Here is an 11,553-nt window from a genome sequence, read left to right as displayed (position 1 = left end):
TGGAACAACATCATGCTTATATTCACGTGACTTTTCCTCCCAACTAGCGTTTCAGACAGTTTGGATCCTAAAATTATCAACCTTTCACAGCTTGAAAGTCTAAACTGTTCTACCATATACAGGCTCCCTTTAAATTTCTAACCTTTTTAAGTATGATATGCAGCTGATATTTTACCACCAAAATTAGAACATTCCACATCCCATTGATACATTTGTAGCTGTAGCCATAAGATGCCGCAAAGGAACCGATACTTTACAAATAAATTACAAAGACTGAACATTTTTTCTACAATTTCCTGACATAAACAATGAACCGTGAGTTTTCATGAGTACATTGATTTGAAACCTTCTGTTAGAGGAACAACCTTTGCTGACACCGTAGATTGCAACTTCGATGCAGCTTGATGAATGTCCTGCAATTAACACAACCAAGCTTCAACTATTAATCTAATAGGATCACTCTGGAGATGACAGACGGCAACTAGTGAGATTCAAATGATACAATCTGCAATAAGCTTGAACAAAGGGTATTCTTAGCAAACCAAGTAATTTAACATTGCAACAAGACATGAATTAAGCATCAGTACTTTCTCCTAAACTAAATTAGAAGTTTTCTCTAGTATCCTCTGAAGTCTACAAAGTTATTTGATTTTCTCTAGCACTCAATTCCTTTTCTCCATGGCTTTGGTCAGTTTCATTTTATATCATCCACGTATCAAACTGAAGCAAGTCAACTTCAGATAAACCTAGAAGTTAACTTCAGATAAACCTAGAAGTCTATGTCCAGTAAGTTAACTCTCTCGGGTGGAGGTGGGGAGGCTTATGATGTTTATAGTAAGAGGCATCTATGTTTGATCCGTGATAAACAAACCAGTTATGCAATTTTAAGTTTTTAACCAGATTTTCATATAATAAGTCAACAGCGTCAAATGTAAATGCAAGTCTATGATAGCCATTTTTTAGTCTTTACAAGGTTTTCCATATGATAGGCCTATAATCTTATATGCAAATACAAGGTGGGAACCCCTGAAGCAGAATGTTAATTGCAATGCATCACTTATTTTGAGCTGTTTAAATTAATTCAATTTACCGCATACCTCCACACTGTAACGAGAAGAAAAATGAGTCAAAAGGACAGCTTTACTCCGAATCCATTCAGCATTTTTTATAATCTGCAGAGTTAAAGCTACTTAAGATTGCGATATTATTCATGAATTTTGTAATGTGAAAGCCTCAAAGCAGTTAAAAGTAAATGTAAAATGAGAACAAGAATCAGCACTTCTTCTACCTCATACAAATGAGTATGGCCATGTTTTCGTGCATGTTCAATGCTAAAACCGTCATCAAGGAAAGTTGCCTGCCAAAAGCAATTCAGCATTAGATATGACTTCAGCAGATTATTACTAGCATACAAAAAGTATTTTTTAAGTTATTTTACAATGACGATTGAAAAGAAAGAAGAAAAATACAAACTAAATCAGGCACATGAAATCCAACAATGGATCAAGCATGAGAGCCACAGTCAACAACACTAGCAAAAGTGGGATATATTCCATGGAAGTGTTCAAACATCCTCTTTCTCAACGTATCCAAGACTTCATAGAATTAGAATTAAATCACCCACATCCAATTACACCCTTGGTTGCAAACCACCTACAATCTAAAAACTTGAAGCAAGCTAATTCTTTCTTCACACACAATAATTTTGGGAAAATTGTTAGATATATGAAAAACGAAGTCAGCTAGGCCATGTTCAGAAGTACACACATTAAAATTCACGAATCTTAATCTTAACGCCTCTATACCTCAGTTATGAGAATTTTTGCTCTCAATGCATCCGCATTTCGTGGATCAAGCATGTATTCTGCTGTAGTATCTCCAGTAAAGGCCACCTCGGGGGACAATATTATATCTGTAATCTAAAAAAGAAAATGCAAAGCTGAAAGAATGTTTAGAGGCAGAAAATTAATTAAGACCCTGTTGGAGAAATTACAAACCTCAACACCCGACTTCTTCAATTTTTCAATCTGTTTCCCTTTGAGATGAATATACTGCTTCTTCAACTTTTTTCTAATAGAATAGATAATATAACCCTGGAGAAGACCGACCCTCTGTTTCAAATTTTGAACCATTCTATCATGAAGAAACAAAATAAAAGCTTAATGAAGCGCACCTGGCTAGGTATAACGTGCTGGGTCCGAAATGGTCGAACCACAATATCATTTCTCAATTCATATGTTTCACCTGAATTTGAGGTTAGGAGAAATTCACACAATAAACCTTAAACCTTTCAGATAACACACAATCAACCAACTTAGAAAACCAAAGAAATGAGTGACATACCCACATCCAATGCAACCAAATCAAGATTCAATTCCACTTGCCCCATGGCCCTGTGGATATCAAAAAGCTTCTCAACGTCTTGTTTGATGCAAGTGGGCACAAATATAGTAGGGGGTTTTAAGTTGTACAAACCACGACTAGCCACATACATTGGCAGCCCACCCTGAGTAGACAATACAATACAAGCTCCATATTAAACTGTTATGCAATGAAACTCAAAAACACAAGAATGTAAAGGTTTAAACAAAAATTACTCTTGAAAACAAAACATGAACTTATTCCAAAAACTGGGGGAAGCAGCAAGTAGAGAATCTCACAATGTGATCAAGGTGGGCATGAGTAATGAACACAAAGTTCTGGTGAATAGCCCTTGTGGGACATCTCCCAATATCAAAAGCACACTTGAATTCCGGTATAATTAAACAGGTCTCTTGGCCCCCAATGGAGATTCCCTCGATTGAGTACCCTTCCAAGTCGACTCCTTTACGGGTTACTGAGGCACGGGCCTTTTTGTACTCCTCTTCTTCCTCGATTGCACGGCCAATTGCCGATAAAAAACCGGAGGATTTGAGGGAAGTTGAGTTTATGGGTCTTTTGAGATAGGTTTGGAGAGGAAGTTGATGGTGGTTTGTTGGTGCTGTTGGATTATGCAAAATGGGATGGTTGAATGGGAAAATTGAAGGGATTTTGGAGGGCGAAACGGGGAAAGAAGTTTGCATTTTGGGGTAGTGGTGGTGTTGAATTGAGACAAGATTGCATTAAAGAGAGGGTTTTAGAGAGGTTTTCGGTTTTCGTCTTCACTGGTACGTGTCCCGCTGCAGAGACATTTGGGCTAAACTGAGCCAGTTTCTTTCTTGAAGATAAGACATTTAATTTTAGGGCTACGAATTTAGTTTTTCTCTTACTTCTGAGCTTATCTAAAAAATTGAATTAATTAAAAAATTGAGTGTAATTTTATTTAATTTTAATAAAAAATTGATTAAATTAAATTAATTAATAATAATAATATATTATTTTTAATAATATAAAAAAATTATACTATAATAAATATTAGAATATTTTAATTAAATTTTATAATATTAAAAAATAAAAATTTATTAAAAAGTCTAATCGACAAAATTCAACAATCAATATAATTAAAATTAATTTTTATTTAAAATTAATTTAATTTAATTTTTATAAATATTAAAATTTTAATTTTTAATTTATTCAAATTAATTTTAAATTAAATTAATGGAATGATCATTCTATTAAATTGAAAATTTTTAAAAAAATTAAATAATTATTTTTAATAAAAAAAATAACTATAATTTTTTACTAAACAATTAAATAAAGAGTTTAATTTTATAAAATATATAAATATATTTAACTAATTGATTCTAAAATTATCTAAGAGTCAAAAGGTGTGTCTACCCACCAAATGCTATCCTTTAAAATGACAATTTCCTAATTACTAAGAGCATAAAGCAAATAAGAAAATTGTATTTTGATATATTTAATATCCATTTTCCTTTCAATCATCACTCAACTTTTCAAAATTAAAATATCAACAAATAAAAATGTTCAAATTCATTTAACTTTAAATTTAGAACAATAAAATATTAAAATATTAACAAAATTTACATTCTATCATACATGAAGTGTTTAAGAGTAAATTGATGCGAAAACTTTGATTGGAGGAACAATTTTTATTGACACCTTAAATTGAAATTTTGATATTGGTAGATAAATGTCTTATAATTGGAAACGTAAATAAATTAAATTATTCACAAGCTATTTAAATATTGGCTCAAATAAAAATTCGACTGTATTCAGTTTGTTTTCTAAACAAGTCAAATTCGAACTTAATATTTAGACTCGTTAATAAATAAATCAAATTTGAATTTAACCGTATTTAACCTGTTAAAACTTATAAACTTGACTCATTTTTAAAATTTATAAGCAAGTATGTGAATTGATGTATTGAATAGATTTGTGAACGTACTCGTTAAATAAGTTGAATTCAATTTTATAAGTGCATCAGACTCAAACTCTAATATTAAAACTCGAATCGAGCTCAAATTTGAGTATGTATAAATTTTCATTAGTCAAAGAGCTCAAACTCGAATAATTTATAATAAGTATGATTATAATAAAGAAAAATATTTATTATTATTATCATTCATTATTTATTATTTATTAGTACTTATAATTAATTTTATTTACTTAATTAAATATTTTAAATTAATAATAAAATTTTTGGTATTTGAAAACAATACAGAGAAATTTATGATGTGAGATTCCTATTATATTTATTAAAATTAAAATTATAATTATACTTAAATATTTTAAATTATTCATAAATAATTTTTTAATTTTTATATTATAAAAAAATTATTAAATTATTTTTAATTATTCACAATTAACACATTCTTTTATCTTTCAATCTTTTTGTAGAAAATAAAATAGATAATTTCACAGAATAAAAAATAAATATTTTCACACATAAATAGGTTCTAAATGCCTACTTATGATTATAGTTGAATTAAATTGTATATCATACACTTTAAAAAAAATATTTTTACACCTTATATTAATATTAATCTCATTTTAAAATTATAACTTATTTATTTTACTATGGATTAATTTACATGGAATTCTTATTAAAATTCTTTTTTTACTCATAATCAATAATATGAAATTCTATAAAACAAGATTAAATTTTCATATATCCCATTATCCTAGGTCAGGACCCAAATATGGATCCATGGCCCAATATTTAGGTGAGGCGGCACAGCTTGACCCGTATAGCGTTTGCCTTGCTACAAAAACAGGCTAGGGCTGAAACTTTCAGAAACACAATCACAATCACTGATTGATTTCTATCGGCATCTTTTGTTCTATCTACGCTACCTCTCACAAAGGTGTGCTTTTCTTTTCTTTTTCTATTTTTTATGCTTATATCCGCTTTATTTTTGCTTGAAGTAATTTTAATCAAACTAATTTTCAATTTTCAATTTTTTTTTTACATTTTTTTTTGTCTATGTGATTCCATCATCGATTAGTTTGTTGCTGATCAGAATACTATGTGGAATTTTTGTTTTTAGTTGTTACTGATTTGAATTTTGTTTCGGTTTCGTTTTTCTAATTCCTTCTTTTTTTGATCTGGGAATTGTTCTAAATTTTGCGTGTTGGTTGGTGATTTTTATTTGCTTTTTTTTTTTTAAATAATAAGTTTCGGAAATTGGGAAAACTTGATGCTGTTAGGTCCTTAATTTGTTGTATTTTGTTTGAAATTTGTTGCTTACTAAAATTAAATTAATTTGGTTTTCTGAATTGACTCAAAGGTCTCTCTTCTTTGCGTTTGAGGAAGTGTATGTGTTGAGCAAATTGTTTATCTTTCTTCAGTTTGTCCTATTCTTCCTGGGTTTTATGTGGAAATGCATGTGCAACAATTTCTTAGTTTGAATGAAATTAGGGTTTCAGTTCACGTCTCTGTATATATTGCAATCTTAAAATAACTGATCTGTGCTGTTTTGGTGACAGAATCAGAAAGCATGCCAAAGAATAAGGGAAAGGGAGGTAAGAATAGGAAGAGAGGAAAGAATGAAGCAGATGATGAGAAACGTGAGCTCATCTTTAAGGAAGATGGACAGGAATATGCCCAAGTGCTTCGCATGCTTGGCAATGGCCGTTGTGAAGCCATGTGTATTGATGGCTCCAAGCGTCTTTGTCACATTCGAGGGAAGATGCACAAGAAGGTCTGGATTGCCGCTGGTGATATAATTCTTGTTGGGTTGCGTGACTATCAGGATGACAAGGCTGATGTTATCTTGAAGTATATGCCAGATGAAGCTAGACTTCTAAAGGCCTATGGTGAACTTCCTGAGAGTACACGTCTCAATGAGGGTATTGCTGGAGGTCTTGATGAGGAGGATGATGGTGCTGGTGATGATTATATCGAGTTTGAGGATGAAGATATTGATAAGATCTAGAGTTTGGGAATTGACTGTGTTATTTTATATTTAGCTATGAAGAGAGATTGTTCATGAGAGTGGCTTTTGATATTAAAAGCCCTAAAAGAGGGTTTGTGCTTTATAAATTGGAAATTAAGATGCTAAACGGATCATATTTCATGTAATATCTGTTATCGTTTCTGTTATTAGGCCTCATGCCTTGTCTTTGTGAAGTTTGCTGCTCTTATGGTTGCCTAGAAATTAGGTGCCTAATGTGGATGCTTGACCATTATTCTTAGGTTTTGGTTTTTAATGGTTGTTCCCATTCAAATTTGTTATTTATGCTGGTGTCTCTTTCTGTTTGATACTGTGATTGGGAGATCAAAAAGGTGTATATATATATGAAATTTTATTATTAAAATATTTAATCTATAATTTTAAATTAATTATATTTGAGAACTGTTTCCTGTGTGATTTGTCTCCTCCTTTGTGTATTCTTGTTGAAAATTTGCATCCTAAGGTTTTGGTTAGTTATCAGCTCTTGGTGCTGATTTGCTCTCAATACGTAAGGAGGAGGAGCAGGAGCTGGGGAGATTGTTTTGGAAATTAACAGATATTGCACGAGTTAATATTTCACAAGCTACTAAATGTAGAATTGTATTCAAAGACTTGTTATGATGCGAGTATCATGTCATTTGATTTTTGCATGTTAAGGTCAAGTAGCTGCATTTCCATGCCAATTTATAATTCTTGAAGGTTTATCAATTTCATATAATAAATTTCAAGAAGCTACATTTACAAGGCGAGGTTTGAAGTCACATGCATTATTGGCGAAATGGACAGCAAGTAGGAGGACTGGACAAAGTTCCATGGGAAGTCTCACTCAAGAAATTGCAAAAGGAGCTAAAGCCTAAGCCAGTTGTTTAGAAGAGGCATCTTTGCATTTGATTTCTTTTTTGCTGCTGTGCTCTTTATGTTGCTCGCTCTCCTTTTGGCCCTCTTTCTTGATCACCTGTTCCACATAGTATAAGAACAAAAAAAGGACTGACAAACTGATTTATGACAAGAAGAAAAGCTGACAAATTCAGGTATTGCTGCCAAATTCAGGTATTGTATCAAATAAATCTGACCTTGTTATGCTCTTTCAGGATTTGGTTGCTTGGTGCCGTTTTACGCCTTGAAATGGGTCTTGAAGACTTGAGCTGATTCCTGGTTGGGTTTAAACCCTCTTTGTGATTTGCTGTAGTCATTGCTAAGCTATCAAATTGGACAGAAACTTCATTAGATCCACAGCTCTCCTTTTCTTCTGCTCCATCAAGAAATCTCTTTCTAGCTGGAATTCCATGGTTGCTGCTTTGTGTCATGTATGTCTTACTTGTACAACTTTCAACTGAGCATTCTGAAAGTCGAGTTGCCATCCACCTCTCTAGCCAGCTCCAGCCCATATTGGTTTCTGTATCATCAGATCTGGTTTGTTTTCTCTTTGAACAGATTCTTAGCTATAAACAGATGGGACAAAGTAGTGTTAGTTAAGCACTAGAACTCGAATTTCTATTCACATTCCAATCCAGGAAGGATATCATCATACCTGTTGTGCAAAAGCATAAGCCAGTGCTCTCTCGCGTCTGTTTGTTGCTTCCATTCGGTTCTGAATCCTCATTTTGGTTATATTGCTGCTCACTGTGCTATCATCCCAGTCGTCCTGTAATAACTCAAATGTCCTAAATAGTATATCTATTTATGTATGTACTAATTAATTGAGGACGGCACAATGGTTTGCAGCCTTACCTTTATCTTCAAAACCTGAGTTCTGGCTTTCTTCTGCATCCTGTGATGAACAGCCACTTTTTCCAATTTAACTGAGAGAACTTCCACAGAATTTGCAGTCTGAACTTCGATTGATGTGCCTACAGAATCCCTACTTGGACTTTCCATTTCCATTGCAGGCTCCTTCTCACCATCGTTTGATTTGATTTCTTCGATGAGACGTCTAGCCTGGAATTCAAGCACAGACATACCCTAGAATCAGAAAGTCATTTTCCTGCATGATATTTAATTGCAGAGTGAGAATATCTATTTCCAAGGTGTTTCTACCAAAGTGAACTAACCAGATATTTTCTGAATGCTGACTGGATGATGATTGCTGCATCTTCTTGCTGGAATAATTTGGAAGTTGAATTATGCTTTTCCTTGACTCTATCTTCTTTGGGGATATCTTCTAGTACAGGCTGTGTAACAGTGGCCTCTGAGCTCTTGATTGAAGCTGAATCTTCTTCAGCAAGAACTGAATTAAACTCATCCCCACAGAGGTATGATCTAACAACACTCCACCTTCTCTTATCACCTGCACTGCTTCTACCCTGGATTGATCCAAGCTTTGTTAATGAACTTGAAATTGGAAAAAGAGACTATCAGAGCCACAACTAAGATCATAAGAAGAGATAAAGATTGTGACTTACACTAGTATTGCTTTCATGAGTTCCAACAGAGCGGTTTCTAGAGAAGACATTTCTAACCAACTCTCCAGTGATACCCATTTTCCACCTAGTAATCTCAAGCCAATATATGCTCAATATAGGTTGTCTGGAGTTTATATCTACACCATCCAATGGCACTAGTAAGCCCTTCAATTATTACTGATATTTGAGAAAAGTTTAAAACCTGCAGGTGACATACTTCACTCAGTCATCTTCAGTACAATAATAGAAAGCCTCACTGGTTTGGTCTGGTCTAGAAGATGCTTTATAAGATATTGATCTTATAATAAAGCATAAGTTAGCTGTAATTAAGTGGGATAATCTGCCAGGTTTACAGAGCATTGGAGCTGGAGTGTGGGCACTAAATCACAAAAAATAATTAGTAATAATAGAGACTGAAAAGTAAAAGATTAGATAGAAAGGACGGATGGATTGATTTTAAGAAATGCATAATTTTATTTGCTTTTTAAGCCTACTTTTTGCACATGGGTTGTATCAGATTGGCCAAAAGAAAGTTTGCTTTGCTTGCTGCTGGGGCTACGTCCGTATTCCACTTCTTTTTTTTTTTTTTTTTTTTTTTTCCTGGGTTTCTTCTTCTGCCCTCAAGTGGCCCTTTTCTTCTTCTATTGACCTGAAAAACACGTCAATGGCTTTAGGGACTTGTGGATAACATGTTAACTAAAGAATTTTATAGCAAGAGACTGTTTGGTTTTGATAGTTTGTTTGTTTTGTTTGTGTGCTTTATGGGATTGTACCATGTTCATGTCTTTGACCTTTTTGATTAGGTTATAGATCAAAGAGTTTCTGTTCCTCATGCATTGTTGTGGTACAGTAAGCACAAAGGCCTTGTTCTTGTGGGCTATTGTTTTATATTTAAGTAACTTGCACTTTTGCTTGTAATAAGGAAAAAAGATTGATGATGACTTGTTTCTGTGTTTGCATGTTACTGGCATTGAGTCTCTAGTTCCATTTTCTTGTCATATGTATATTGCATCCTCATCATCTCTGTTCATCTTGGGTCCATTTGTTTTGTAGAAAATGATTTATATGTGAAAAATACTTTTTCAGATAGTTTTTTTTTCTTACAAAATAGTTTATTTTTCATTATTTGTTTAAAATATTAAACTAAAATTCATATATATAGTGTGCAGTGATCTTAATGAGATTTTCAAAATTTAGAAAATAATTTTGTTTTTGGAAACAAAGATGGCATTTTCCTTGTTAGATCAACATTGCCGAGTGTTTCAAATGGTTAAAAATGAGAAAAATGTTTTCAGCAAAACAAAGGAGGCCTTAAAAAAATTGAATTTGTTTGCAAAAAATATAATTTAATCAATGGATTAAAATTAGACTTTTGATTATAATAAGTTTGATCAATTTTTATCAACAAGACATTTAACCAGCTGTAGCTTGTTGGTTTGCTGACGAGTCTTAAACGCATCACATTTAAAAGCAGTATGCTCTTTTTATGGACGTTTCTCCTTCTGGACAACAAATGCTAATCAATAAAAAATATTTAATATGCTCTCTAATTCTTAGATTTTTATAGAATTTAATTGATTTCAATATTTTGAGTTTAGTTTGAAAGAAAATTAGAATTTAATTAATTTAAGAATTTAATTTTATATTCCTTTTAAATTTGTTAAAATTTAAAATAAATTTCACAACATTTACATAATAATATTTTTTTGAATAAAGTACTCAAATAATTTTCTTTTTAATAAATTATCCCTTAAATTTTATTTATATAAAAGTGAATTGATTAAAAAATTTAAATAAAAATATTTATACACGTTTAATGATAAAATTTAATGAAAGAAATTTTAATTTAAATATATTGATTATAAAAATTTTTGATATTTAATATTAAAAATATAGAGATTTATTCGTTAATTATATTAAAATTAATTCAATATTTATATTTTAGTATAATTTTATCTAATTTAAAAATTATTAAATTTAATAGTATGTTATTATTATTATTATTATTATTATTATTATTATTATTATTAACTAATGATAAATGAGAAATCTAATATTTAAATTATTTTATATTTATGAAAATATAATATTTTATTATTGTATTTCAAAATAAAGATTACAATAAATAAATATATATATATATATATATGAGAGATGATATTTAAATAGAACGAAAAATTAAAAATTTATAATTAAACAACTGATCAATCTATTAATATTTACTTTTTATATTAACATATTTACTTTTTATAACTTATAACAATATTTTAATTTAAATGTTTAAATTAAAATAAATTAATCAATATTTATTTTAATTAATTTTTAAAAATTAAAATATAAGAGTTGGAATAGATTATTGAATATAATATTTTATCATTTTTAAATATAAATTAATAATATCAACTTATATTTAATTATAATTAAATGATATATTTCATATAGTAATTTAACTATTGAAAATACAGTCAGTAATTTTGATTGTGAATAAATTTTATTTTATATTAATAATAATAATTATAAAAATTTTATAATAAATATATTTCTTTTAATTATTTTGCATGTTGTTATTTTTTCATTAAATAATATGTTTATTATAAAAAATTTATAATTATTATTATAAAATAAAATTTACGTGAATTATATATTTAATAATTAAATTAATTATTTTTAATTTTAAAAATTATTTTTATTTTTAATTTTAAAAATTAATTATATTTTTAATTTTAAAAATTAATTTATTTAAAATTTAATATAAATAAATATTGATGAATTTATTTAAAATTTAAATGTTTAAATTAAAATATAAAATAGTATAA

General features: G+C 30.1%; 3 protein-coding genes across 4 annotated transcripts; 1 reads left to right on the top strand and 2 right to left on the bottom strand.

Moving 5' to 3' along the window:
• Positions 1-158: 158 nt before the first annotated feature.
• Positions 159-3,211, bottom strand: LOC110630347 (tRNase Z TRZ2, chloroplastic). The gene is made up of 8 exons (XM_021777800.2): positions 2,661-3,211; positions 2,344-2,506; positions 2,174-2,244; positions 1,998-2,093; positions 1,806-1,919; positions 1,289-1,357; positions 1,098-1,172; positions 159-413 (listed from the first exon to the last, which is right to left on the bottom strand). The coding sequence occupies exons 1-8, from the start codon at positions 3,060-3,062 to the stop codon at positions 324-326; spliced, it is 1,080 nt and encodes a 359-aa protein (XP_021633492.2). The 5' UTR covers positions 3,063-3,211; the 3' UTR covers positions 159-323.
• A 1,877-nt stretch (positions 3,212-5,088) lies between these two features.
• On the top strand, positions 5,089-6,511 carry LOC110630348 (eukaryotic translation initiation factor 1A). 2 transcript variants are annotated; one of them, XM_043949195.1, is made up of 2 exons: positions 5,089-5,246; positions 5,869-6,511. In XM_043949195.1, the coding sequence occupies exon 2, from the start codon at positions 5,880-5,882 to the stop codon at positions 6,315-6,317; it is 438 nt and encodes a 145-aa protein (XP_043805130.1). In that variant the 5' UTR covers positions 5,089-5,246; positions 5,869-5,879; the 3' UTR covers positions 6,318-6,511. The 2 variants fall into 2 exon arrangements, with proteins under 2 accessions (XP_043805130.1, XP_043805131.1); XM_043949196.1 differs by having other exon boundaries at positions 5,105-5,246; positions 5,857-6,511.
• Positions 6,512-7,018: 507 nt separating this feature from the next.
• On the bottom strand, positions 7,019-9,196 carry LOC110630346 (protein IQ-DOMAIN 33). The gene is made up of 6 exons (XM_021777799.2): positions 8,738-9,196; positions 8,387-8,638; positions 8,067-8,273; positions 7,867-7,980; positions 7,409-7,777; positions 7,019-7,290 (listed from the first exon to the last, which is right to left on the bottom strand). The coding sequence occupies exons 1-6, from the start codon at positions 8,813-8,815 to the stop codon at positions 7,189-7,191; spliced, it is 1,122 nt and encodes a 373-aa protein (XP_021633491.1). The 5' UTR covers positions 8,816-9,196; the 3' UTR covers positions 7,019-7,188.
• Positions 9,197-11,553: the final 2,357 nt, after the last annotated feature.

The sequence above is a fragment of the Manihot esculenta genome, chromosome 13, assembly GCF_001659605.2.
Source record: "Manihot esculenta cultivar AM560-2 chromosome 13, M.esculenta_v8, whole genome shotgun sequence".
NCBI classification, from domain to species: domain Eukaryota; kingdom Viridiplantae; phylum Streptophyta; class Magnoliopsida; order Malpighiales; family Euphorbiaceae; genus Manihot; species Manihot esculenta.
The sequence above is the reverse complement of the archived record's forward strand: the minus strand, read 5'-3'. Positions and strand labels throughout refer to the sequence as shown.